General features: G+C 53.2%; 1 protein-coding gene across 17 annotated transcripts; it reads left to right on the top strand.

The window, feature by feature from the left end:
- The first annotated feature begins 315 nt into the window (after window positions 1–315).
- Window positions 316–27336, top strand: slc4a5b (solute carrier family 4 member 5b). 17 transcript variants are annotated; one of them, XM_086054548.1, is made up of 28 exons: window positions 316–424; window positions 737–1022; window positions 2901–2974; window positions 4998–5234; window positions 9006–9135; window positions 9800–9960; window positions 10282–10437; window positions 11538–11645; window positions 12760–12815; window positions 14357–14514; window positions 15109–15196; window positions 15309–15661; window positions 16386–16560; window positions 16644–16777; window positions 16869–17049; window positions 17266–17356; window positions 17700–17752; window positions 17820–18011; window positions 19487–19600; window positions 19759–19872; window positions 20665–20826; window positions 22093–22271; window positions 22817–22889; window positions 23376–23444; window positions 23520–23693; window positions 23919–24086; window positions 25816–25868; window positions 26790–27334. In XM_086054548.1, exons 3-28 carry the CDS (start codon window positions 2902–2904, stop codon window positions 27064–27066), a joined length of 3729 nt encoding a protein of 1242 aa, XP_085910674.1. In that variant the 5' UTR covers window positions 316–424; window positions 737–1022; window position 2901; the 3' UTR covers window positions 27067–27334. The 17 variants fall into 17 exon arrangements, with proteins under 17 accessions (XP_085910674.1, XP_085910676.1, XP_085910689.1 ...); XM_086054552.1 differs by lacking the exon at window positions 316–424 and having other exon boundaries at window positions 496–1022; window positions 15309–15463; window positions 15536–15661; window positions 17721–17752; window positions 26790–27332; XM_086054551.1 differs by lacking the exon at window positions 316–424 and having other exon boundaries at window positions 496–1022; window positions 15309–15463; window positions 15536–15661; window positions 26790–27332.
- The last annotated feature ends 513 nt before the right edge of the window (window positions 27337–27849 follow it).

Below are 27849 nucleotides of genomic sequence, written 5' to 3'. Positions count from 1 at the left end.
GGAATGTCACTCGCTTTGCTTTGGTTGACTTTTCCAAATGCGGTTCTATGCTTACTGTGCGTATCGCGGCATTGCCGGCGTCGGGCCGGCAATACGCACATTTGGACCCTTAGACGTTTGTCTGTACACTAATGGTTTGTCCACATGTGTGGATTTCAAGGCAATAAACTTTGATCGAATGTTAAATTGAGCAATTCGACAAAGAAATGGCAGTTTGGAGAAATTTCCAGAACCCTTGGCTTGTCCAAAGGCTCAACGTGTAGAGTTCGTGCCATCTAGCGGTGAGCTCATAGAATGCAACCACCTCGGCTGACAGTGCGTGCATTTTGAAGCGCGTGCACGACGCCGCCACCCGTCGTAGGCCTAGCGCCAAATTTTTTCAGCAGAGGCACGAGCAAAATGTCATCTTGAAGTATTCCCTCGAGTACGTTGCATTCATGCTTTGTCCGGCTCAAGTATTCCCTCGAGTACGTTGCATTCATGCTTTGTCCGGCTCAAGTATTCCCTCGAGTACGTTGCATTCATGCTTTGTCCGGCTCAAGCTGTTGTGAAATGCGCGATACAAATAACATTGTATTGTATCGTGTGTCACCGTCGTCTTGAAGCCCGCGCAGTGTTTTTGTCCTGCAGGCTTGTTTAATAAAGGCGAGACGCGGCGACGAGGGCGACAAAAAGAAAGAAACTGTCGAAAATATTTGGACTGTCGAATGTTGAAGTCATTTGGACGCGTTTGCAGGATGTCCGGACGGCCGGACGGCCGGATCGAGCGCAACTTGTGTCCGAGCTTGAAATGGCGGCCGAGGTGATTGGCGTCGATGTTGGCCGGCTGGCGTCTGGCGTCCAAAATGGAAAGTGCGCGTCGATGGATGCCCCGCGGGCGCACACGCGTAGTGCAGTCGGTGTGTGCGAGTGGCCTCAGTTGCCGTCTGCTGTCGGGCCAACACGCGACTCAGCCGCTCGGCTCCGCTTTTTGGGACTTTTGACTTCCGCACGTCTTCCTTTTTGTGCTTTTCCTTCGTCAGGTAAGAGCCACTCGCTGCCGATGAAGATGAACACGTTTTTTCTGCCAATTGCGGCGTGTTTTCTTGCAATTATTTCAGCGCGCGTGTGTATGTGGCTCATCTCTCATCGCTATGGCAACCGCCCAGCGGAGTGCGGCGTCGCCTTGCTTCCGGCGACACCTGTCACATTCGGGCTACTTCCTCAAAGGCCTCGCGAGTGCATGACGTGCTCCCACTTCCTGCCGGTTTTGGCCTTCAGCCTCGTGTGTTTCATGCGCGCGTGGCCGCGTGGGACGGGACGTGGCGAAGGGTGTTGCGCTGACCGGCAGGAAGTCCACGCGAGTCAAGCCTCAAGTGATGGAAAAGTGCCTGTGACCTTCACGGTGGCTGATCGGGCTTCAGCGGCTGCTTAGCCATCCCCAATGACATCTATTGATTAACACACACAGACACGCACACAGCCCCCCCCCCCCCCCCACACACACACAGGAAGTCATGGCATCAGGCAGGAGGCCACCATCAGAGCGACCGTCGTCACCTTCAGACGTTTGATAGTCGAGTGCGCAGTCCAAATGCGACGGGGACATTGGCCAATGCAATTCTTTCTTGGGTCACTGCCCTCCACATATATGCCAAATATAAAGACAAAGAAGACTCATTTTCAATATCGCAATATCGGCGATATTAAAATTGCCGCGACGTCGTCACGATAGCAATATCAGCAAATGTGTTTCAAAGCCGCAGTTGTTTTGCATTTGCATTTGTTCCAGCTCCCTCTGCTGGTTGGTTGGTTGATGACTGCACTTGCATTTGATGCCACGCTAGCATAACATGTTTGAGTTCTTCCAAATTGACCCGATTCGCAACGCGTGCCTGCATTAGCAAGTCAGTGCCCCGTGAATGTAAAAGAGGTGTCGAATTAGTGCGGCGACATTTACAGGCAACTGTTCACGTTGATTGGATTCGCATTTGGTGCTGCACACGAAGCATAGGCGCGCCCGCACAACCCAATGAAACCGATTATCGCTCACATGGACAAAATCAAAGGTCCCGGAAATCACCTTTTTCAACATCTCCGTCGTGGACCGGGATGCTTTGCGCTGCTGGCTGCTGGCTGCTGGCTGCTGGCTGCTGGCTGCTGGCTGCTGGCTGCTGGCTGCTGGCTGCTGGCTTGAGCCGATGGCAGCCAGCGCACGACTGGCCACGCACAAAAACACAATATGGATATTTCTTATATCTTGACCATTTGATATATGGCCAACATGCCCGCGGTATCGTGATAACCATGGTCGCGCGGGATTCGTACGGTGACGTGATGGTATGGTGACGTTTGGCTATCGTGACCTCCTCGACCTCAAAAATGAACAATAAGACCGAAGAAACAACTGGGACTAGGCCAAGTTCTTTCGAACAATTTCAAAAACAAAAAGGACAACGTGATGGAGTTGAGCAGAAGCAATAGTGGAGTTAGTGCCAAAAACAAAACAAAAAAAACAATCGAGGCGTCGGACTGTGTTGCAAGTTGCGGACGTGTTGCGCGGTGTAAACGTTGAAGTGAGCAGAAATCCAAAAGAGCAAACCCGCAGCTGCAGTCTGTCGGCGTACGGCTCCAAGCTGTTTTCTGCTCGCTCTTGCGTCCAAAGTCCACGTCGCCCGATGACAGCGAGTACAAGAACCCGAAGCCGGAGGTCAAGCGGACTCCAGTTGACTCGAGCGAAGCTGTTGCGTCCGCACGAGCCGGGCCGGGCGGGAGCTTCCGTCCGTCCGTCCGTCCGTCCGTCCGTCCGTCCGTCCGCCCGCCCGCCCGCCCGCCCGTCCGTCCGTCCGCCAGCCCGCCCGCCCGCCCGCTCGTCCCGCCCGCTCCGGCGCCGCGCGTCACGTGTCCGTCTTCTCTTTCAGGATGGATCAGCACGAGTGGCAGCGCGCCAGGGACAGAGGTCACCGGCGCTACGATGACGACGACGACGACGAGGGTGAGTGCGCGCAAGCTGCGTGCTAACGTCCGCAAGCTAAAGGCTAAGTTCACCGTCATCACCTTACGTTGGATTCAAAACGCCGGCGTCGGGCCCACACAATTGGACATTTTTCACGATTGGTCAGTCCCCACGCGGGCGGGTCTGTCATTTCTTGACAGATGACATTCTCCACCGGACACGTGGAGAAGGCCGCGCCCTCTTTGACCACAGCGCAATGTTCACGCTTCGGCGGATGTTTGTTTTGGGGGTGAGGGGGGGGGGCGGTATTTACTGACACCAGGTAACGGTGCCAGCCTGGTTTCAAGGTGTCGCTACTCACGGAGGTTGGTATAGCAACCGCCGGCACACCAACCGCCGGCACTGAAAGGGGAAGTCTAGCCCAACAGATTTTTTTTTCAAGAAGATCTTCTATTGTTGAAACAGGGCATTCTGATCAATATCGCCTTGGTGGAATAAGAGTTCATCCAGCCGCCGTTTTTGTCCATCTCCGGGGGCGGCCATTTTGTCACTTCTGTCGACTGAAAATGACATCACGGCCGCGTCGGGCTCAGGTAACGCCCGATCACGGCCGAGCCGTTTTCTGAAGCTGAGCCGTGATCGGTGGTTAGCTGGGCAGTTGCGATGTGGACAGAAGTGACAAAATGGCCGCCCCCTGAGATCGCTGGATTTTGCTGCTTAACTCATATTGCCCGAGCCGTGTTTCAACTTGCGGGCCTGCTGGGAACACCTTCTTGAAAAAAATGCGTTTGGGTTGATTTCCACTTTGAGGTCGGTCGACCAAATTTGACATTGAGTAAGTCCTCCTTGTCAGAACGTGGCACGAGACTGCGGCAGTTGAACACAATCATCACCGGCGTCAGAAAGAAAGAAGGCCTTTGTTGGCATTTTGGGTCCTTGGCTTGGTTGTTAGCGCGAGGTTTAGCTCGCTGTGTTCATTGAAATGTAATAAGACAAAAAGCGTTCAAGTTTTCGGTGCTCCGTACTCAAGAGAGAGAGAATACTCGCACTGGTATCGGTCTGAGGAAAAAGGGGTATCGACCGTCCCTCGTTCCCCGTTTTCCGAGGTCCTTTGTTCAAGTGGCGTCAAGGCGCTAGCTGAATCGGTCACGTAGGTAGGGAGAAAGAAGCCGACGTGAATATTTCTCAACACGTTCACTCATCAAATGATCAATGACTAGGGCTTTCGCCTCCGCCGTTGCCCGAAAAAGGGACGCTTGGGCAGATGCCGGCCGGCATCCCGTCAGCGGCGCCAGTCGTCGCTCTTCCGTCCATATTTTGCAGCACGTTGGTCGGAATCCTCGCGTTAGCCATACTTGCTCGGTTCAGCCACTAGCATTACGGAGAGAGCGATACGTTTTTTTTCCAGGGCCGATACCGGTTATCGGTAGTCGAGGGGGCCGATAACCCATGTCCGGAGCCCCTGTTCATTTTCAGCAAGAAGGAAAATATTGGCGGGACGAAGAAAACTTCTCTAAGCGCTGAAGATTTGGTCAGATGTGCATAATGTTGCTTTTTTTCTTTTTGGAAAAAAACATGACCGTTACTAAAGTTTGCCAAACTACATCTTTGTTGTCAAATTGCGACAAAAAGCGAGCATCGGCGTGCCTTCCAAAGTGACATGAAAACTGAAACAATAGCTCCACATTGTTTCCGGTAGTCCCCCAAAATTGCCAAAAGACAGAAATGTTCACATTTCGCTCGTCTTTGTTTTGTTTTCAAAGAAAAAGACAAAGCGTTCCCAGGGTCCGGAAAATCTCTCGCAAAGTTTTTGGAACGCACAGTTCCTTGAAGTGAACACAGTCAGCCATCCGATTTTTAACAAAGGCCGATGCCGACGATCTGCCGGGTCCATCCCGAATGAGCGCTGCGTTTCCATTTCCATTTCCAAGCCCTTGTGCAAAGGACAGACCCGCGCGGGGGCGCCATTGGGCGCAAAAAAAAGCCTTTGGGGCGGGCGGCGGAGTTTCGGGGCCGGGGGAAAGAGCGCCAGTGACTTGCTGCCGCGTGTGGCGTTGCGCAGACGCGGAGGCGTTGTACGTGGACCTTCCGCCGTCCCACCGGCGGAAGCGACGGCGCCACCGCTCGTCCGACCAGCAGCGCGACGGGGAGCGCGCCGCTCGGCGCTCGCGCGACCAGCGCCGCGCCTACCAGGAGCGCCACCAGCACGCCCGCCCGGCCTTCTGCCAGGACAGCGACGACGACGACGACGACGAGGCCGACGACGACGCTCAGATTGCGGACCGCGCCGACCCTTCGGGTGAGCCGCCTTGGCCGTCCGTCCGTCTTTGCGTTTCCTGCCGTCCGAATCCACATTTTGCCACCTTTCACGCAGGCTGCGTTGGGATCGTACATCACGCTCGGTCCGTTTGTCGATTGTTTGCAATAGTTCTCCCAATGTGGCGCGCGGGCTCCCTCTAGTGTTGGGCAAAGGAATGACTGAATAAAAGCCACCAAGTTGCGCGTCGCGGAGAAGTGCTTTCGCCTTTCGTCCCATCCGATACAGTGCAATTGTTAAGTACACTTGCTTCGCATTGCATTTGGGAGTACGTTCTCAAACTTATGCTCGGGCGCAACTTGTGCAAATTGGCATTCTTCCGAATCGTTAGCGGCCGATCTCACTCGCGGCCGATCGCCAAAATGTCCGACTGAGCCGCCGACTCCGGATTTTTTTCATTGGCTACTCGCGGGCCGGTGATTTCTGTCGGTTGTCGGCGCCGCTCCTCCCCGCCGCCGCTTACGCGTGCAGCTAATGTTAGCATTAGCCGGTGGTCCTGCCGGCCAAACCAAAACAGGGAATGCGCTAAGCGAGTCGATGGAATTAGCCATGTGACAAGATTTGCCCGAAATGTCCAAATCTGGTGGCGGTGGCGGTGGCTGCACTTCTGCCTGAGCACAACTGGGCAAAGATTTTGTAAATCGGAGAAAGTTCCTTTTTTGGGGAAGGTTTTTGCGCTAATTCGCCGACAGAAAATCGGCTCGGAAAGCATCTTCAAGCGAGGGTTTTTACACCGTAAAAATGTTTTTGCTGTTTTTACGGTAAAACGCCGGCGGCAGCCGTGGTTGCCGGAAAGCTGGCGTTAAAGCTAGACACATTTTCAGCATTTATTGTACAAAATGCTACTCTTGATTTTACTCGTCAAAAATGTTCTTCAGTCAAGATTTAAAAAAAAAAAAAAAAAAAAAGGTTTTCCATTAAAAAAAAAAAACAATGTGTCTTTACGAGCACTCCATGCCACCCGGACAAACGGTAAAATACCGGCAGCTGGGGTTGCCCAAACATTTTCGCCGTTTACAGTACAAAAATGTGCTTTTGTATTTTTCAGGAGAAAGAAGTATTTTCGACATATTAGAGTTGTGTGCTTGTTCTGTTATTATTTCTTGATTTACGCTAATTCAAAGTATTTACTACGGTGCCATACAATTTGAGATTTGATGGTTTTTGTCACTTTTTTTTACCGTCATTTCTACAACCTTTTTTTTTTTACAGTGTGTCTTGATTCTTTCTCGTGGACCTTTTTGGTGTTTTCGGGCCCTTCTCCCATTGGCTCACAAAGTTCAGCTGAAAATGTCCACCACTGAGCTTGTCCGTACATTTTGGGCTCAAGTATTCCCCGGTTTTCTTGGCACCGGTCGGTGCTTGAGCCCTGGCGACCCTTGCCAAACGCTGGTCGCGGAAAGCCGGTGGAGTGAAGTCAAGTTAGCAGGTGCTGATGTGCCGCTCTTGTTCCAGCTGCCAGTTTGACTTTTGGGGGCCGGCCTAAACGTCACGCGCAGGAGACTAATCCCCGCCTACGCACGGCTCACCGCATTCCGCCGCCCCGGGCGCCCGTGTGGGGGCCCAACCGTCTCAGGCCCTAAGCTGATTAAAGACGTGTACGTGCGCGTGGGTCACTTGCGTGCATGTGTGTGCGCTCCAGGAGGAGGAGGAGGAGAAGAGTTCTCCTGTGGCCTTTGGTGCATGTCGGCCGCCTTTGTCAAACTTGCAGCTCTTTGTTGGACGCTCGAACAAAACGGTGGGGTCAGCAACCTGGTCAGCCGCTCAGCTAACTGGCGCGTCCTCGCCGCCGCCGCCGCTTCTTTTGGCGGCACTAGCGAGCGAAATCGAGAGCGTTCGAGCGGCGCGGGATTCGGACGCCGTCGCCGTCATGGCTTCGTCCCGCGAGACGCCAGCTGACTCTCACGCAGGTAACGACGACCATGACCTGCGAGGAAGACCCGACGTACCGACAGAAATCGTTTTTTTTTTTCACTGGTAGTTTTGCCTCAAGTGTCCAACTAATCGACAACTATTTTCATCATGTAATAATCAGTTACTAATCGATAACAACGATACAACAACCAATCGATTCTCACATTAACGGCCAACTAGTTTGATAACGGATGAATCGATGTGAGCTTGTTTGACTTACGTCCTGGCGATTTCAGCCTCTCGGCAGTCAATATTCTTGTCCCGCTGAGCAGACCGATGATCCTTGAAAACGGGACTTTTGCCTGCTTTTACTTTGGAAAACAATGTTCCAAATTTTTACCGACCAACCAAGCCAGTAACGAAAACAACAATGGTTAGGGTTAAATATTCTCGTGACGTCCCCTGGCTTGCTCCTGTCCGCGTCATCATCATCGTCATCGTCCTCATCACGCCGGTAGTTGCTAGCAGCTAAATGCTATGTTAGTTATACAGTTGTAAACAATTCTACTCCCAGCCGGTAAGTGGATGTGCGTAGGAAATTAGCCGGATAATGAGCTTGAAACAATGTCGCGCATGGACGATTTTTGCGGCGGCGGGCGGACCGACGGAATACAAGGACAGAAGCGCTTTAAAAGGACGAGGACGGACGGGGTCGGAGGACGGACGGGGTCGGAGGACGACCATTTTTTGGGGAATAGGGGTCCCGGGTCGAGGACGGAGCACGGACCACGGCAAAAAAGTGCCCAGCTCAGTTATTTCGTTTCTTTCATTTATTGTCCACAAAGTGGAAATTTGTCTTTTGTTGTTGAACTTTCTGTCGGATTCACTGGTGCCACGCGTCGCTACTAGCTTTAGCTTTGCTGACCTGACAACAAAAGGAGCTTTCATGGGACATTTTATCGTCAACATCGCGCCTCGTTGATGATGCCATGGTATGCGTTGTTTGATGTCACCCGACCCTGCTAGCTCACGTTCGCTCTTAGCCTGGAAGTACGCGCGCACGCGCGTGTTTTTTTCATTGACGTTTTGCGAGGCGACACGATCGGCAGCTTGGAAGCGATGAGCACCTCCAGGCCGGCCAATCGATGAAGATCGACCCATCGAGACTAATTAGAGCGGCTCGTTGATGGCAGGCCGCTCCCGCTCCCGATCACAAGAAGAGCCCTCTTGTGGATAAAACGGGTACTGCGGCCGAGTCGAGGCCGTCTTGAATTGGACGCGACCGGCATGATGTCACGGCCCGCCGTGATCGGTAAAAGATATCGACGCATTAGTCATTGCTACATTTTCAGCCGAGCCGAGGTGAACGGGGGAGAGAGCCAATCCCGCGCAGTCGATATCCGTGCGGAGCTTTTGCACGCAAAATGATTTTAGAAGCTCCACTCGGGAACTTCTCGTTTGCCCGCTGGACGCTCATTCTTGTTTGTCCCTTGCTTGTTACACTGATCGAAGGTACACTATATAGAGGACAAGAAAGAAAGCAAGAGTGACGGGAGAAACCGAGAGGGCGTGACAGAAGGGAGAGTTAAAGAGACGGACAGAGTAAGGGACACATAGAGAAATACACCGTGCAAATATGTAGAGAGAAGTAATGAAAGGGCGATTGTGGGAGGTCGTGTTGTTGGCAGTGTTTGGCTTGGTGTTTGCGGTTCCTTTGCCCAGCTGGAGCGTGTGAGCGCTTGTTGAAGTGCTCCAAGTGAAAGGTGACCAAAAAGAAAGAAAGAAAGAAAGAAAGAAAGACCTCGGTTGTCCTTTGGCACTCTCAAAATGCAATTGAATGGAAAAGGCACGAGCTTAGCCGCTAGCTTGCATGCGTCTGCGTCTGCGGCCATGTTGCAGTGTCGCCGGCGGCGGAGCGGCTTCGTCACATCCTGGGGGAGGACGACGGCGGGCCCACGCCCACCATCTTCACAGAGATGGACACGCTGCAGCGGGACGGCGGAGAGCTGGAGTGGAAGGAGTCGGCCAGGTGAGCTGCGGGAGACGGGACCCTGCAAAAACCAAAACCAAAACCAAAACCAAAACCAAAACCCAAAAACAGCATAGACCTGCATAGTTTTGTTGCGTTTTTGTGCCGGTGTCACCGGCAAGTGCAAAACAGCGGCAACAAAAGCAAAGCAAAAGAGGCCAGATTGGAAGAGCCCCGCACCTTCCGCTCCCGGCCGGCCCGCCGTATGAACTGGGCCGCGAATGAACTGGGATGGGCCCAGAACGATTATTAGTCGTCAAGAACGCCGATAACCGATATTTGGAGCCGCTATTCATTGACACTAAACGAGAAAATACTGGCATCGAAAGAAAGTATAAAAAAAAATACTCTTATCTTTGTTGAAAACGATTTTATTTTTATAGAACTTTTTTTTTTATTTGCATAATGTCCATTTCTTTTTTTTTTTTTTTGATAATCATGACTAGACATTTTTGCCAATATCCATCTTTGTTATGAATTTTGTAACATAAAGTTAAGGGAAGTTAAGGGGCTGGCCTGGGCTCAACCGGGAGAGGCGCTTGCTTGCCGATTGGCCAAAAGTTGGCCGCTTCTAATGTGGGCACAAAATCGCAACAAAAGCCTGCCGGCGGTCCAGGCTGTTTTGCTTTTTAGCCTGACGGGCGCCGCCCGTTGTGATCGGCAGGTGGGTGAAGTTCGAGGAGAAGGTGGAGGAGGGCGGCGAGCGCTGGAGCAAACCTCACGTGTCCACGCTGACGCTGCATAGCCTCTTCGAGCTGCGCACGTGTCTGCAGACCGGCAGCATCCTTCTGGACCTGGAGGCCTTCTCGCTGGCGCACATCGTCGGTCAGACGCACGCCTTTGCTCGCCGTCATCCCGAACGCGGCCTCGTTTGGAAATGCGACCAATTTGTTGAAATTGCGCACAAAACAAATCGGGGCGCCAAAATGGATTCTTTGGGCGCGCGGAGTGAGGAAAAGCAAGAAAATACCGCCGAGGCGTTGACAGCCGGAGAGCTGTCACGTAAGATGAGACGGGAGGGGGGCCAGGCAGGCGGCGCCGCGTGGCGCCGTCAGATGGCGCCACGCCACGTGTCGTGCGACGGCTCGGGTGCAAATGCGCAGGCTGACGCGCGACGTGACGCCGCTCGTGCTGGTGTCTCCACAGACGAGATGGTGGAGCGTCAGATCGCCGACGGTCTGATCTCGGAGGACGTCAAGGACAAGATCGTCTTTGTGCTGCTGCGTAAACATCGTCACCAGACCAAGAAGCCCATCCATCGCTCGCTGGCCGACATGGGGAAGTCCACGTCGTCCGCCGCCTGTAAGCCGGCGCGGCGCACGCCTTTGCGCGCGTGTTCGCCAGAGCTGGGCATTTTACACAAAATACGCAGTCCGTTTATCCGCCGTTTTGTCCGGCGGACCAAATAGTAATCGTCTATGGGCCGGTCCAACTATCACTTTAGTTAGCGTTTCCGACTATCAACTTCAATGAACCTTTTTTTTTTTTAAATAGGGATGTAACGATGAATCGAAAATCCATTGAAAATGGATTTCAACCGCTTAAAATATGCATACATAAAAGAGTCCATTTTTGAAATTTTGACCACAAAAGGATTTGTAATGATAACAGTCAAATCAAGTAAAAAAAAAAAAAGTTGAAATCATTTATTTTCAGATTTATTTCTGGTACTAAAAACACTGATCAGACAGAAATGTCGTTAAAAAGTCAAAGTTATTAGTTACAAAGTTATTGTTTTTTTTGTAAAGTTACCTAGAGTTCGTTTGTCACAAAGACAGACGTTAAAAGCAAAAGTGTTTTGGTTTTAAAATGAGCCATTGATTTTGTTCGAATGAAAGATTTTTTAAAAACTGGAATGCAAATTAGGGTGTGAAAATCACGGGAAAATGGGATCTTGAGTGATTGGTCGCAGCCCCACTCGTAGCCTCGCCGCGGCCGGACTCAATGCGTCTCCTTTCGGCACCTTCCGGAGATGAAGCGGGTTTTTCAAATCGGCCGAACTCACGAGCCGTTTAAGCTAGCAGCGTACTTCCAACGGGTTCCGAAAGCCGGGAAGCGCAGCGTTCTGTCGATGCCTCGTACGCGGGTGGGCGGAGGGCCGCCAAAAGAGTCGATGACGCGGACGGGAAAGAAATGGGCTTCCGACGAGGCTTTTTTTTTGGTCAGGTTTCCCCGTCTATGCTTGACGGCCTCCAAAATGGGCGTCCGTCGTAGGCGGGTAGGCGGGGCGCTCCGTCGTGCCCAGCTCTGACGCCGCGTACGAAGGCGGCGGGCCGCTGCGAGTTTGCTTTGCTATGCTTTGCTTTGCTTTGCTTTGCTTTGCTTTGCTTTGCGGGCTTCTCACGTGGTGCCGCCTGCTTGCTCCGCCTCTTCACCCCGACTCCGCCCTGCCGCGCGCTCAGACCGAAGCCCTCAGGGCAACCTGAGTCGGAGCACGAGCTCCGCCTCCGCCGTCCGCCGCTCCACCGACGACCTGCCGACGCGACGCGCCGGCAGCTTGGGACGCCTGCGTGAGTGACGGAGACACGCGCGCGCACACACGCCACGCCACGCCACGCAAGCCGGTGGCTCACCTCGGCTTTGGCATCCGTTGCTAACACACTAACGCTTTGCTTCTTGCAATCTCAACTGAAAATGCAGCATTGATTTTTGGGGGGATGTACTTGATAGATGCGAGTCATGTGACCGCCTCTGGCGAAATGGTCCTGATGGGGCAAAAACAGGCAAATACTCATATGCTGGAATTCGACGCTCGATTCCCTTTAAAATGATGCATGTGTAAAGGGGATAGAGCCATTATCCATTATCTGCACCGATATATATATATATATATATATATATATATATATATATATATATATATATATATATATATATATATATATATATATATATGAATAATGGAATACAAATTATTCAGAAAAAGGGAGGGAAAGTCAGAAAAATGGAAAAATGAATTCCCCAAAGACATGCCCCAAAAATCAATTACTCATTGCAGTTTCCTTTCTCAAGTGAATGCAATACGCTTGCGTAATTCAATTGTATATTTTCTTTTCTCACATTTTATGTGTATACTGTAAATCATTTTCAGTCATTTTGTGCTGTATGAACTAAAATCATACATCATTTGAAATTAATTGAAAATACAAAGTTTCATTTATGTTTTGAAATTAGAATGTATTTTTTACATGTTGATATTCAAATGTGATTTGCTCTTTCTATGTATTTTCTTGCTTCTTGACCCATGGAATGAATTTGAATAATATCGTCGCTGTCCTGTGAAAACCATTTCTCTCCAATTTTGGAAACTTTTTCAAATGTTCACTTTAATGCGATGTCTGTAGCGCGGAAACATGAGATAATAAGAACATGAAAAAAAATGGAGATAAGTGTTTTTACACATGACAGCGACGATGTGTTATTTTGTTAAGTGTCTTTTTCATTCAAGTGTTTGATCAATTTTCTTTGGACAAGGCGTGAAAAGGATTAGGGAGGAATTTGGCTGACGTTCTAAATCATTGAGAATGTAATCCGTGCCTTGTGTGTGTGTGTGTGGGGGGGGAGGAATGCTTTCTTTGTTAGTGTAGAAATGATGAACTTTGTGCGTTTGTGTTGCATTGACAGATCCCGCGCAGAGTCGCAGCATGAATGACATTTCGGAAACGCCCAGCTCCGACCAGGTAACTCCGTATGTGCTCCGCGTGTACTTTGTATCGCTGTTGTCATGGCAGCAGCTAGCGGAATCTCCCGTGAGCTGCACCTTAGCGTCCTGCACGTAGCGTACGGGGCGCGTCGCCCACCGGCACGCCGCCCGCTTTTTCCAGCCTTCCTCCGAACCGCCGCCTATCCGACACCCAGACCGGCCTGAGCCGGCACCGTCGGCCACCCGGCCGCCACCAACCAATATGCCGGGCTTGCCAATATGCCAGCGAGCTGAGCCCCGCGTGCCCTCCGCCCTCCGCGTTGGCATGTTAAGAGCTGAAGATTTGGCGGCGTTAATCTCTAATCTGACGCCCGTGGGAACCGCAAACAAAATTCCGGTGGCCCGCTGGCGCTTTTGCTTTCATACCGCCGGCAACAAGATCAACAACGTCGCCATCCGCAAACGGCAAAGAAAAAGGAAGCCGAAAGCAAACGAGTTGAGGAGTGAAACTCAAATGAGTTGGAAAATGGGAGAAAAAGAGGTTGTTGTGCCAGCTTTTCCTCACGCCGAGAGCAAAACCATTTCGAGGCTAATAAAGACCACGAGGAAGGAATTTTCCGCCTTGACATACGAGTGACCCCACCGACAAGCTGTTTGATATATGAGTCGTTGTTTCCTCATTTTTTCAATTGGATTTCATTTTTTTAGTCATTTCTTTTTTTTTATTTTGCTTTGACTCGCACGCAAAAATCGGCGACACCGGCTGTCCGGCGGCAGCCGCTCGACGCGTCGCGCATCATGACGGGCGGCCATTTTGAACGCAGTGAGCAGCAACGGCGGAACTTTTGGCTCAAAGAGGTCCGGGAAACTGCCGGAACGCGCGGCGAGTCGGGCTGCCGGCATGCAAGGTGAGTAGAGAGCCAAGGTAGTCCGGCATTTGGCCAGCGGACGTCCCGGAGCCTGGCGTCACTCGCTCGGGCGGCTAAATTCGCTTTCCGATACCGATTGGCGAGAGCCCGCAATTTCTTGGCTCTCTGCTCACCGTGCATACCACCGCCCGCGCTCTCCTGCCCAGTACTTTTAGTGACCCCTGGGTTGACAAGGTCCCCGTGGTCTTTTCAGTTTTCTAACCCAAGCGACTGGAACACTGGGCAAGAAATCATAACATAACTCGCCTCGTTCATTCCAATAGCATGGTTGCCAGAGTTAGTGAGGGACACTGTCCTCCGCACGATCGCCGCACCTTTGATTCAACATAGGCTGTGTGGGTAGTCTGTCATCGCAGCAGACTTTGTTTGCCCCTGCCGCCTGCCGCCAGGTCGGCGTTGCAAACCGGAATATGTGCTTAGTGGCCTTACGCTCCAGAGCAAATTGAGACGGATCATGAAAGCTCGCTAGCGTTCCATTTGCCATGACACTTGAAAGATCCGGGGGAGGTCCTAGCGGAGGAGGTCCTCGCCGAGTTGAGGTCCTCGCCGAGTTGAGGTCCTCGCCGAGTTGAGGTCCTCGCCGAGTTGAGGTCCTCGCCGAGTTGAGGTCCTCGGTACTGCTAAGTTGCGGCTGTTGCTCCTTGTGCAGATGAAGAACAAATTCATGAAGAAGATTCCCCGCGATGCCGAGGCCTCCAACGTGCTGATCGGCGAGGTGGATTTTCTGGACAAACCCTTCGTCTCCTTCGTGCGTTTGGCGCAGGCCACCACGCTCGGCGGCCTCACCGAAGTCCCGGTGCCCACCAGGTGGGTGAGACTCACACTCCGCTTCAAGACATTGAAGTCAAATTTGTCTTTGTGTTTGTGCGAGAAGAGACTCCAATAGGAATGGATCATGGATAGGCTGGCAGGTGGGCTTAGACCGAAATCCCCAGGGACCATGAGCTTTGCGGTTGGCATTGTGACCTGCGGGTGGAGGAAAGGTGGAGCCATGCGTCAGACAGGACGGGAACTAAAACGAGCCGGGGGGAGATAGAATCTGGGTGTATGAGCGAGAAGGGTGGAGGTCTTTGAACTACTTGGTGTCGGAAACCAGAACGATGGTGTGCGCGGTAAAGGGGCGAAAGAACGGGTCCAAGCGGGTAGGAAGCGGTGGAGGAAAGTCTCAGGTGCGCACACCTCAATACAATCGGCCCCTTTTTTGTCCCACTTTTGCCCTCTTCCCACCAAGGGCGTCAAATGGCGGACTATCATACATCTTCTACTGTAAGCTGACCTGATAGCTTGCTCGCCTCTTGGCTCACAGCACATAGCCAAAGCCAAATGGGGAAGTTGTGGAAGTGGTGAGTTCAGGAGCACCGCGCTCGAGGTTGCTACTTGTCAGCAGGACGTGTCTTGCAGGTTCCTCTTCATCCTGCTCGGTCCTCACGGCAAGACCAAGTCCTACAACGAGATCGGCCGCGCCATCGCCACACTGATGGTGGACGACGTGAGTTGCTTACGCCGCCCCGCCTGATTGGCTCCTGCGCCGCCGCCGCCGCCGCCGCCGCCGCCGCCGCCGCCGCCTCCTCCTTTGACCGGGCTCGTCCTTGTGCCCCCAGCTGTTCAGCGACGTAGCCTACAAAGCGAGGGAGCGCGAGGACTTGATCGCTGGCGTGGACGAGTTCCTGGACGAGGTCATCGTCCTGCCCCCGGGAGAATGGGACCCCAAAATCCGCATTGAACCCCCCAAGAAGGTTCCGTCGGCGGAGATGAGGCAGGAGCTCGGTGCCGCCGGCCGACGCCGCCGGACGCGGCCCTCAACCCGCTCTTGTTCTGCGCCTTCCAGGAAGTCGGTGTTGAACTTGAACGAGCTGGCTCAGGTGAACGGCACGGCCGGGGGGCCGGCCGGCGCGGAAGACGAGCAACTCCCTGTCCAGCATGAGGTCGGCGAAGAGCTTAAGTTCACCGGAAGGTAAAACGTCCGGAGTGCAGAGTCCACAGCATCGTCAATCATTTGTTTTCTTTCCATTTCCACATGTTCAACTTACAGATCGCAGTGGGTCCAATGTGTCCTTGGTTTTCTTTTTCTTTTTTGCGTCATTTTTTTCCCTTGCGATACTTTAGTGAGCCTTTCCCGGAAACGACGCCGTTGCCACCGACGGCAACATTCACACATGGCTCATTCACGTCGACGAGTACAAAACGTCCTGAGGCGCCTATGCGCGAAACAGTCGCATAGCAGCTGGAATCAACGTCCTTCCGAGACGCTGAGACTTGCGCTTGGGTGCCATCGGTCCGTGACCGAAAGGGCTGCCGTTGATGAGGTCCGGGGCGTCAACGGGGCGGGCGAGATTGGCCTCGACGGATGTGATCTGAGAAAGGATCCGTCCCTCGGCCACCTGTTGGCGGTTCCGAGCCGAGCGCAGAACCGGCTTTTATCACCGGCCGCATCCTCTCGTGCTCGCCGCAGACTTGACGAAGCTGACGTTGTTTTTTGGCCCTCGTTCTTCTGCCGGCCTGCGTCCCTGTAAACGGCCCCGAAACGCAAGGCCCCGTGTGACTTTGGCATTTCCGCGTTGCTCCCACATTGCGCGTATTGCGTCCAAGCAGTTTTTAGGGTCGGGGTCGGGCCCGGACGCAGACGGCAATATATTTGGTTCCAAGAGCCTCGGCGGCTTTGTTCTCCCTGCCCGAAGGCTCGGCGGCGGACTGTGGTTGGACGTGAAGAGGAAGTTGCCCTGGTACTGCAGCGACATCTCCGACGGCTTCCACATCCAGACCGTCTCGGCCGTCCTCTTCATCTACTTGGGCTGCATCACCAACGCCATCACCTTCGGCGGCCTGCTGGGTGACGCCACCGACAACTACCAGGTGAGCGAAGCGCCGGAGGTCTGGGTCGCCGGCGGGCCTTCTCTGAGTCTCGGGCGACTCCTCGGTGACTCCTCGGTCCTCAGGGTGTGATGGAGAGCTTCCTGGGGACGGCCTTGGCGGGGACCGTCTTCTGTTTGTTTGGCGGTCAGCCGCTCATCATCCTCAGCTCCACCGGACCCATCCTCATCTTTGAGAAGCTGCTCTATGAGTTCTGCAAGTAAGAGTGGGGCCGAGGGAGGTGAGCGAGCGCCGCGCTGACGCCGCCCAGCCGCCTGAGCGCCCGCCCGCCCGCCCGCCTTTGTGTCCAGGAACAACGGCGTGGACTACATGGAGCTGCGCCTGTGGATCGGGATCCACTCGTGTCTGCAGTGCTTCATCTTGGTGCTGTCGGACGCCAGCTACATCATCCAGTACATGACCCGCTTCACCGAGGAAGGCTTCTCCAGCCTCATCTCCTTCATCTTCATCTCCGACGCCATCAAAAAGATGGTACGCCCAAAAGCCACTTGCCTCCCTACCCGGCACGTTCTTGTCACTCGTCTTCCGCTGACCTCCCTCGAGCCGCGCAAACCACTCGCCTGCCCCGGCCGGCCGGCCGGCCGGCCGGCCGCCACTATGCTGCCAGTGAACCCGCGCTAACCGGTGGCGGCTAACATCTTAGCACCTTAGCACGCCAGCTAGCTGTGACCGCCGTCTTGCGTGCAGGTGGGCGCCTTCAAGTATTACCCCATCAACCGCGCCTTCAAGCCCGACTACGTGACGTCCTACAAGTGCGACTGCGTCCCTCCGGACCAGGGTGAGTCCCGACGAGCCGCTCTTGCTGCGCTCGCCGCTCTTGCTGTGCTCGCCGCTCTTGCTGCGCTCGCCGCTCTTGCTGCGCTCACCGCTCTTGCTGCCCTTCACGTTTCTCTTTTGTCTTCCTCCTTCCTCGCGGTGGCGCGGCCTGAAAACGTGAGTAAAAATCTCGCCTCCGTCCTCCATCTCGTTTGCTGGTCCAGCAAGGACGTCCTGTTTCTAACTGAGTCTTCTCCAAGTCGCTTGCTGTTTTTTCGTGCGCCGTCGATGCGACTTCTTGTTTTGCAATGGACTATTGTCTGACATCGTTGTCACGTCCCGTTGCCGGGTCCCTGCCGCTCCAGCGCTCGCCCGGAACATTTCAGCTCCTCTGGCCGATGACAACATGTCGCTTGCGGTGAGTGACGTTCTGTGAGAGTCATTGTCGGCGCGCGGGTCAGCGGCGTAATTGGTGATTGTTGCAGTTCAACGTGAGCGATCTGGACTGGGCTCAGCTGAGCAAGAAGGAGTGCGTCAAGTACGGCGGCAGCCTGCTGGGCAAAGCGTGCAAGTACGTGCCCGACCTGGCCCTCATGTCCTTCATCCTTTTCTTCGGCACCTACTCCATGACCGTCACACTCAAGAAGTTCAAGTTTAGCCGCTACTTCCCCACCAAGGTGAGAAGCGGACCCGACCGGATCGGGAGCCCGCCGGATCTTCCTTGCCCGTCTGTCGGTCAACCCGCACGCGATTCCAGCATGGGCGGCTTTTACACAGAATCTACTCAGGTGACACGTGGACCATTTTCATTCAAGATAGACCCATATGTTGATTTCAGGCCCGATCCCGATTATTAGCGACCGAGGAGGCCGAGAGCCGATATTCATTTGCGGCAACGGGGAAAATTGTGCCGTCAAAATCGGGGGAAAAAAAATCAAACTCTTCACTTCTCCTTGAAAGGTCTGAAAGCATATGTTTATCGAACCATTTTTCAGATTTGCGTAATGTTGATTTTTCTTTTTGAACTCGTGATGAAAAATGTTTGCCGGTGGCGGATGCCGACATTCGCCAAAACGCTGAATATCCGAGCCGGTAGTTGGCCTGGCCGATGAGCGGTATTGATGATTTCCGTCACGGTCCAGACAACCAAGAGACCAATCCACAAATGTCAAAGGGCAGCCCAAAGCAGAGGTCACCTGAAGAAGACCAAACCGTACACGTCGGATGGTCACAACTTGCATTTTGTTGCCAGAAGCCATCGGGAGAGCAAACGGCGCTGACCTTGCTGAAAATCACTTCTTGCATAAGTGCACCGCGCCAAAGACCTCACCAGCTTCATGGCGACGACAACGCCAGTCGCGCAATTTCCAACTCCGCCGCTTGCGCGCCGATGATCCCGGCAACAATGTCCATGGCGCCAAAGACATGCCCCCCCCCCCCCCCCCCCCCCCGCTTAGGGTTCGGCTTCCTTCGGGTGCCCACGTGGGTTATTGTGCCAATGCAAAATGTTCACCGGCTCCCTCCGGGGGATGGCGGCGACATCGTAGCGGCTCCCTCCAGCGGCGTGAACAGGAAAGGCAGCTCGAGTGACATTTGCGCAAGAAACGAAAACGAGCGAGGAACTCTGAAGACACCGGTAAAAAAAAATCCTTTGTGGTAGTTCTCGGTCAAACGGCGTCTGAAACAAAAGCGCGACAATTGAAAAACGGAATGAGCATCTTCCGAAAACATTGGCGCAAATGAGAAGAATGCATCTGGCGCTTTTCTGGACGCTCGTTGGACGTCATGTGGGACGCACAACGGCGAGGACATTTTGCCATTGAAGTGTGGCAAAACTCTCAAAGTAATAACCCTTCTTACAAATCTTACCTTTGGAATGATAAGCGCCAAGAATTCAAATTGTCAAATGAACTGAGATTCCGCGCGCCGTCTGGCGCGTTACCGATCGAGCGATATGAAAATGGGCCACGCGTTTCAGAGCACGTTCACCAAATTGGCCAACATTGCAGCAAACGCGCAATCGTTTGGCTAACAACCAAAGAAACGTCCAAAGCGCGTTGGCCGGATGCGACGGCCGTAGCCTAGCGACCGTATCGTATCGGAGAGCATGCTGTCCCGAGGCCGTGACCCCGCCCCTTTTTCCCCGCCGCAGCTGCGTCAGCTGATCAGCGACTTCTCTACCATCATCTCCATCCTTGTCTTCTGCGGACTGGACGTCCTTGTGGGCCTGGACACGCCCAAGCTGCACGTTCCCATGCACCTGAAGGTCCCCGAATGCATCGCACGCCCTTTGCCCGAAAGCCGCGTAGCCTCTAGCTCCATGTAGCGTAATCGTATTTCATGATTGTGCTGATTGTGCGCATTTAACCAACAACTCTTGGCTTTCTCCTCTTCACTCTGTTTGTGTGTTTGTGCAATGCTAAGCTAAGGAAGCTAATCAGTGATTTTGCCATCTTCATGTCAATCATGTCCTTTGTGGGTCTGGATATGTTGATGGGTTTAGACACGCCCAAACTGATCGTTCCCACTGAGTTGAAGGTACCTCGTCTCTCCACTGCACTTAAGCCAGCATGCTAACGTCACTCTCTTATTGTCATGGCCACGATGATGATGATGATGATGATGATGATGATGACCACGATGATGATGTCGTCCTGAAAGGGTTCACGCTGCTTCACTTCCGTAGTTAGCGCTAGGGCTACACAATTATTATCGCGATTATTTAAACAATTGACGAATCTGTCACTTATACTTTCCATGAATCGGATTGAAGGAACCGCTTTAACTTCCATGATGGCAATGAGCATAAACGCGTAGAACGTGAGAGCATTTGCCCAAAATGTTGCGGCCGGCGAGCCTGGCCACGTCAACGAGTTGCCGCAAAGCTCCTCGAGAAATCCCGGCGCCGTGACTTGGGAGTCAAGAATGAGATCTTGCTGCCGCGACTGATTTTGCCATCGGCCCAAGTGACCCAGTGACTCGCGAGTTCCCCCACTAGAAATCCCTTTGTCGTCATTCGTAAGTAGAGACCAAGTGAACGACTGGACTACGCTCAGGTTTTCCTGTTGGAATCCCGTCCACGTGTGTGCGGCCTGTCACACATTCAGAACACAATGAGGAAGAGGCCTAAAGTTAATCTTCAAAGTCCACCCAGAATTCCTCACAGAGTCCGAACCCATGAGTGGAAAAGTGGCTCACAAAGTCAACTGCTAAGTCGAGGGAGCGCCCGCCGTGCACAAGAGGCCACCAAAATGTGTCCGGAGTGAAGCCGCGTGAATCCTTTGCGGTCAATTTGCCTCGAGCCCAATTGAAGACCAGCTTGTTTTGCAGCCCACGCGCGCCGACCGCGGCTGGCTGGTGATGCCGTTTGGTAAGAATCCGTGGTGGTGGTACCTGGCCAGCTTCGTGCCGGCGCTGCTGGTCACCATCCTGATCTTCATGGACCAGCAGATCAGCGCCGTCATCGTCAACCGCAAGGAGAACAAACTCAAGGTCATTTGCCGCTCGCAGTTTGAAGGTCTTTCGGACCTCTTGGCTTCTGGACTCCGCCTGACCGGTCGCCCTTTGCTCATTTCCCTTGCCTACCAAGTTGGGGTGTCACGATTCGCTCGAGCCCCGATTCGGTTTGGAGTTCCCAATTCTCTATTCCGTTCCGTTTTTTTCCAAATGGCTCCCACGCTTGTCTCGCTTGTCTCGCTTGTGCACTAGTGTGGCGCCGCAGCCATCCACAAAGGCAATACGCAATGAGGTTGGGCGCAAGCGCATCATTTGATCGACACGTTCCAAATGTGCTGTGCATCTGGAATGGAAAAAAATGTCAAGACATTGTTTTTAGCACTCGAAATGAGGATATTCGAATGACCTGGCTATGTCATGTCTTTTGTTAGGTGTCGCTGTTTGAGGGCTTGCGAGTGCCGAGATGTCCGAGTTCCATTCGTCTCGATTCAAATCGATGAATCCATTTTTTATGGATTTGCTAATGGATTTTCGATGAATCGTTACATCCCTCGTACCGAGCGCTCGTTCTCCGGCCCGCTCGCTCGCTCGCTAGCTCGCTCGCTCCCTTCATGGATGTTCAAACTGCGATGATGATGATGATGATCAGAAGAACAAGGCTTCGGCCAACGAATGATTTTCTTTCTACGTGATTCCGAGGGTTCTCACATTTAGGAATGAAATAGTCCTGACGTCCACCTCGCACGAGCGCAGAGCTCGGTAACGTTCAGCCAACCGGCCCCGAGAACGGACTTACCACGTCACAGGTGCCGCACTCCTGACGCGCGGCAGAGTAGGGAGAAAATCCAAAAGAAAAGAGTGTTGTGTAGCTTGCGGTAGGTCCCACAGACGCAGTGACATGTGCCCCATATTCTTTTGATGCCACCCATCGCCGCACGTGTGTTGGTCTGTTGTTTTTGTTTGATATTTTTTTCTCCGTTTGGCGGCGCGTCTGCTCTTGCGGCGCCCACTCGTGACGTGAGAATTACGTTCCCGACGTCGATTGGCCGTCACCGACGAGGGATGGTACGGGACCGGTTAGGCCGCGCCCAGTTCTGACGTTTCAATAGCGTCCGCGGTCGGTCTAGCCAAGCGGCGCTATCAGATGTCAGCGATACGCAAATCAGCCATCAATCTCAAGTACTAATGTCGGAAATGACAAAATCAGACACAAGTCCCCAGCCTTGGGAACTTTCAAGTGAGGCGCCCACAAAAACCAGCAGCGTATGGCTCAAGTCTGTCTCCGCCCCGCCTCCCTTGCAGAAAGGTTGCGGGTACCACCTGGACCTGTTCTGGGTGGGCATCCTGATGGCGGTGTGCTCCTTCATGGGTCTGCCGTGGTACGTGGCCGCCACCGTCATCTCCATCGCGCATATCGACTCGCTCAAGATGGAGAGCGAGTCCAGCGCCCCCGGCGAGCAGCCCCAGTTCCTGGGGGTTCGGTAAGACACGCACCCCGCACAGCGCTAACTAACGCCTTTCCCACGCCCAACGGCAACATCTTGGTTTTCAGAGGTGGGAATTCCGTCAGACCGACGGACGCCCCTTTTGCTGACGACCGAGCAATGACGGACACTTTTTTAAAATGACGGACTAAGCACCGAAGGAAGTGGGTTTTCATCCGTCAGCGTAATCGTCATTATCGGACGCCCGTTTTGCTGACGATTGACCGATGACGGACACTTTTTAAAAATGACGGACTAAGCACTGACGGAAGTGGATTTTCGTACTTTAACGTAATCGACTTTAACGGACACGTGGCCGACGTGATTTTTATTTTTTTTGGGTGCTGTGGGGCTAGGGGGTGGACTGACTGACGGGCTGCCGATTCCAATTGGGTTGGTCACGAAAAATGACAGACTGACGGCCGAAGGAGGGGCACTCAGGCCGCTGACGGACGACTCATGACGGAGCAGCAAAATGTAGTAAAAGGCCCCCGCTGTGTTGGTTTCCTTGCTGGCTCGGGTGCTGTCTTCCTCACCGCCAGCGAGCAGAGGCTGACGGGAACGCTGGTCTTCGTCCTCACGGGGCTTTCTGTCTTCCTCGCGCCCGTCCTGCAGGTCAGTCTCGAGAGCGTCCCGATCCGCTCGGCAAACCTCATCCGCTTTCCCGACTTCCCCTGCTTCTAGAAGCCCATCTTCTTCCTCGGCCCGATCTGCTTTCGCCAAGCTCCTGTGCGGCTGAAACCCGAATTGTCAATCTTCCTCCGTGACCCGCCCCCTTCCCGGAGCCCCGTCTGCATTCCCGACCGAGCTACTCTCCATCCGAACCCCGATTTGCTTCGCGAGCCCCATCCCCTTGGGCCGCTTCACAACACGATACAAATGACTTAGCATGCTAAGAACAACTAGCTCTCGATGGACAAGCCGAACAAATGACAAACGTAACAACTAGTGACGTGATCGCCATGACGCTAATGCCTTAGCATAGCATACTAACTCCACGGCGCCTCTTTTTTGACTCCGCCGTATGACCGTCCACGCGTTAGCGTGCTCAGCGTGCCACTGAGGCTAGTGTGGCTAATAACGCTAATCGTCATGTTGCAGTACATCCCCATGCCGGTGCTGTACGGCATCTTCCTGTACATGGGTGTGGCTTCGCTGAGCGGCATCCAGGTTGGCATTAGCGCTAGCGTTCGGTTAGCACGTTTTTGCGCGCGCATCATGCCCGTCATCGTGTGTGCTTGCCAGTTCTGGGAGCGCATCAAGTTGTACCTGATGGCGCCCAAGCACCAGCCGGACTTTGCCTTCCTGCGACATGTTCCTCTACGCCGAGTCCACCTCTTCACCCTGGTTCAGATCACCTGCCTGGCTGTCCTCTGGGTCCTCAAGTCCACCTTCCTGGCCATCATCTTCCCCGTGATGGTGAGCACAATTGACCATTTAGCTGCGTTTATCACGGAGACAGCTTGCGGAGCGCACGCCTCCCCCCCGAGGTGGCGGATCAACAAGATGACCCGACGCATATCGACCGTGACATTTTCAAAGCGTTGCTTGGCATCAATGCCTGACCGACGTCGACGGGCCGCTGAATGCGGTTGGCGACGGTGTTTTTGTGCATGCTGACGTGGGCAACCCGTGTGGGCGCAGATCCTGGGTCTGATGGTGGTGCGGAAGCTTCTGGATATGATGTTTTCCCAGCACGACCTGGCCTGGCTGGACGACATCCTGCCCGACAAAGACAAGAAGAAGAATGAAGACGACAAGAAGAAGAAGAAAAAGAAGGCCACCGCGGCCGACACGGAGAGCGACGAGGAGGTGAGTGAAAACGTCTTCCGGAGATAGATGACGCAAGCGTGGAGGCAAGCCCGACGGGCAAGCCCGACTGGCAATCCTGACTGGCAAGCAACGTTCCGACGTGCCGAAACGACGTCGTCGAAATGCTCAAAAGGTGGCATTCCGCCGGCGCGGCGGCCGACTGTTTAGCGCGTCGGCCTCCCGGTGCAGAGGCGGAGGCTCCCATTCCGGGCCGGCTGCGGCCTTCCCGTGTGGAGTTTGCACGTTCTCCCCGTGCCTGCGCGGCTTTTCTCGGGCTTTCCGCCCGCATCCCCAAAACATGCGTGGCGGCCTGAGTGACCGCTCTCCATCGGCTTTGTGACCGTGAGTGTTAATGCTTGCGTGCCCTGCGATTGGCTGGCAACCTGTTGCCCCACCCACTGAACCAAAGACGGCTGGTTGGGAGAGGCTCCGGCGCGCCCGCGACGCTGGTGAGGGGAAACGGTTGGCACCGTGGATGCATGGATGGATAATGCCACGAGTCCCAAAATGTTATCGTGTTGACATTTGGCCTGCATGAAACCAAGACGTTCAAAAACGGATGAAGCGAACATTGCTTATTCGTAATTATGATGGTTTTAGCCCGATGTCCGTTCGGGTTCTGCGCAAGTCAACGCGCTGTGACGTTGTGGGAGGAAACGCTCCGTTTTGAGTATGTAGCCTCCAAGTACGTTTGAACGACATTTTGCCGGTCCAAAATGTCGACTCCACGCTCCCCTGATGGACGGACGGACGGACGGACGGACGGACAGACAGACGGACAGATTTCCGTGGACATGCTTGCGAATGACAGTATGGAGTGTACGTATCAACCTTCTTTGATTTCTTTGAGGTGCCCTGCGCATGAGATGTAGAACATGAAGGGCGTGTGCAAGTGCGACTAACATGTAGCTTGTGTTCTTATTCCTGCAGTGTTGCTGACGTTAAGGCTTCCTGCGTTTTCTTCTTGGACTAGTTCCTGTTCCTGCTGGCTGAGCACAACGCTAACTAACGCCTTTCGCCTACGCCCGTGTCACTAACAACAACAAGCATGTCCTCCATGACGGCCTGCGTTTCGAGAAAATTGTCACAAACATGTTTGGGGTCACGTCGCCTGAAAGTGGGCGGGGACTACTTTTGAGTGACAAGTGGAAACTGTCTCGCCACCATTGATGGGCTTTTTTTTTCTGCTTTGGCGGCACGTTGATGTCTGCTGTGGGGGGAGCTTAGCTGAACCCAGCATGTTGACTCCTCCCTCTCTATGTGACCACACCTCTTCAGGTCCCCAGGAAGCAACTCGACTCCGCCTGCCCACACTAACCGTCCCGCCCCCATCTCTTCCTGTGAGTCAGGCCCCGCCCCGCTCGCCTTTCATATTACTCATGAATAAATTCTAAAAATAAACATCCCTTTTGGGCTTTTGTTGTTAGTTGCTCGCTGGCTCGCGGCACATGCTAACTATTTAGCAAGACTGATGTGACTTCATTTCTTTGACTTTTCATGATGACATAATCAGCATCAGTGCGGAATCATGTCTAGCAAGCAGCTAACCTGTTCAAAGATGGCCGATGACAAACTTCGTCCCGCTTGTGTGTGTGCGTGTGCGTGTGTGTGTGCGTGTGTTGTTTGTGTTATGTTTTGTTCCTGTTTTGTGTGTAAATTGTGTGCTGTGTTTGTGTGTGCATTATGCATGTGTGTGTGTGTCGCGCATACCGTTGCGCGCGCACGGCAGGAGGCGTCCTCGAGGTGGCGCGTGATGTGCGGCGATGAGGATTCTTGTCAAAGGTACTGCATGTTGACCCTTGACCTTCCCCAGAGCGACTTGATGTTTTGTCCTGACATGTCGGCGGCGGCACCGGAACAACAGCGACGGTGCAACCGCCACATGACACTTTGATTTTAAATGACGAGCTCGCCCTTGCGCGCATCCGCGTAGCCCGTCGCTAAGCTAGCTCCCGTCGTCTTGTAGACGTATGAATCCGCCGCGTCACGTGAGCGCCCCGTTGTTTGCGCTGCCTTCCGTAACCGTGGCAACATGTTTTGGATGAAAAAGAAAAACAGACGGGAATAAACAATGCTCTGTAGCGTGGCAATCTGTCAGGAGTTTTTATCGCATGTTCATTCCGTATGTAGGGAAGACAAACTTTTTTAAACATGTTACTTGAAGTCATCTATTCATGGCTTAGGGGTTAGGGTGCCAGAGCCGGGCACTTGACCCTTTTTTGCCTGTCCGTCCTCCGTCCCCCTGTCCTCCGTCCCTAAAATGGGCGTCCGTCCGGGACGGAGGGACGGACCGTTCCGCGTTCCGCCCCCGGGACGGAATGCCTAGCTCTGGTAATTTATTCATAAGTATTCACATAAACGTCATCACTCATTGAATCGTTAGATATTCATTCATAAGTGTTTTTTTTCCCATGACATTCGTGTAGCCATAAATCACGTATTCCTAAAGTATTCATTCGTCAATGATGTTGAATGACAATTTGTGTGTATCAATATAGGTAGTATGAAAATATGAAATATCAAGTCAGGCAGGCAAAGACTACATCCGAAACATTTTTGAACATGTTTAAAGTTGTGGCGAGGCATCAACCAATCAGAGAAGATTTGAACTCGCCTACAGAAAGTACCTGCAAAGTCGTCTTCCCCTTGGACCGGTTCCTCTCGAGTTTTTATTTTGAAGTTCCTGACTCTCTACACGCTCAGCATCACTCTGCACCTGAGGATGGGTGGCCCCCCCGGTCCCTCCTGCGCCACCGGGCACCCGCCGGTGCCGCCGCCGATGCCGCCGCCGGTGCCGCCGCCGATGCCGCCGCCGGTGCCGCCGCCGATGCCGCCGCCGATGCCGCCGATGCCGCCGCCGCTCCCCCTCGGGCCCCTCCCCGAGGTGCGCATCCAGGTGGACTCGGACAAGGAGTCGCAACGTCACCGCCGCCGCTACAGGAAGTGGAGCGAGCGCAGCTGTGCTGACAACTTCCTGTAGTGCAGGTCGCAGCTCACAGACAAAGTCTGAGCCACAGGTCGGGCCAGACGGGGCGGAGCTTTGAAAATGCCAAATTGTCAGGAAGCCAATCAACGTTTGCATTGTGCAAATGAAGTTTCCCGCAGTCCACCACCTTTTGGTCGTCATTCACGACGCAGTCGTTTGCGCATGAGGCATGCGTTTGTTCGCGTCATGCTTTCATTTATTCATTCATTCATGCCACTTGATTCATGACATTGACTTGTGTCCTTTTATTCGGTCATAAAATAGTTGGAAGTCATTTCTTCATGTCATCCATGATTTCATGTCATTCATTCATTTCATATATCCATTCATCTATTCAAATGTCATTTGTTCATTGGTCATATACAGACAAATTGTTCATGGATTCAGGCAACGTTGAGTCGTCTGATGAATTCGCAATTCATTCATCACTTTCATTTGTTGTAAAGTCATTTACTAAAGGGAGACCAATATTTGCATCGTTAGTTCATTCCATCATACAGTCACTCATCCGTGTCATTCATTCCTGAATCGTGTTTTTGTAAAGTCATTTGCTTGTCCCTTCATTTCACCCATTGAGCGGTATGAAAGTCATCCATTCATCAATTATGTAGTCACGAGCAATTCAGTTCATTCATTCATAAGGGAAGTGTTCACAAGTCAGGAATTCATTCCGTAGTTCGCTCATTCATTCATAAGCCGTTCCTTCATTTGCGTCATTCGTTCTTCGAATACGTCCTCAATTCATGTATGAAGCCATCCCCCTTTTCTTGAGTGTTT

Source organism: Filicampus tigris, chromosome 15, assembly GCF_054856515.1.
Source record: "Filicampus tigris isolate MCC_2025a chromosome 15, RoL_Ftig_1.0, whole genome shotgun sequence".
NCBI classification, from domain to species: Eukaryota; Metazoa; Chordata; class Actinopteri; order Syngnathiformes; family Syngnathidae; genus Filicampus; species Filicampus tigris.
The sequence above is the reverse complement of the archived record's forward strand: the minus strand, read 5'-3'. Positions and strand labels throughout refer to the sequence as shown.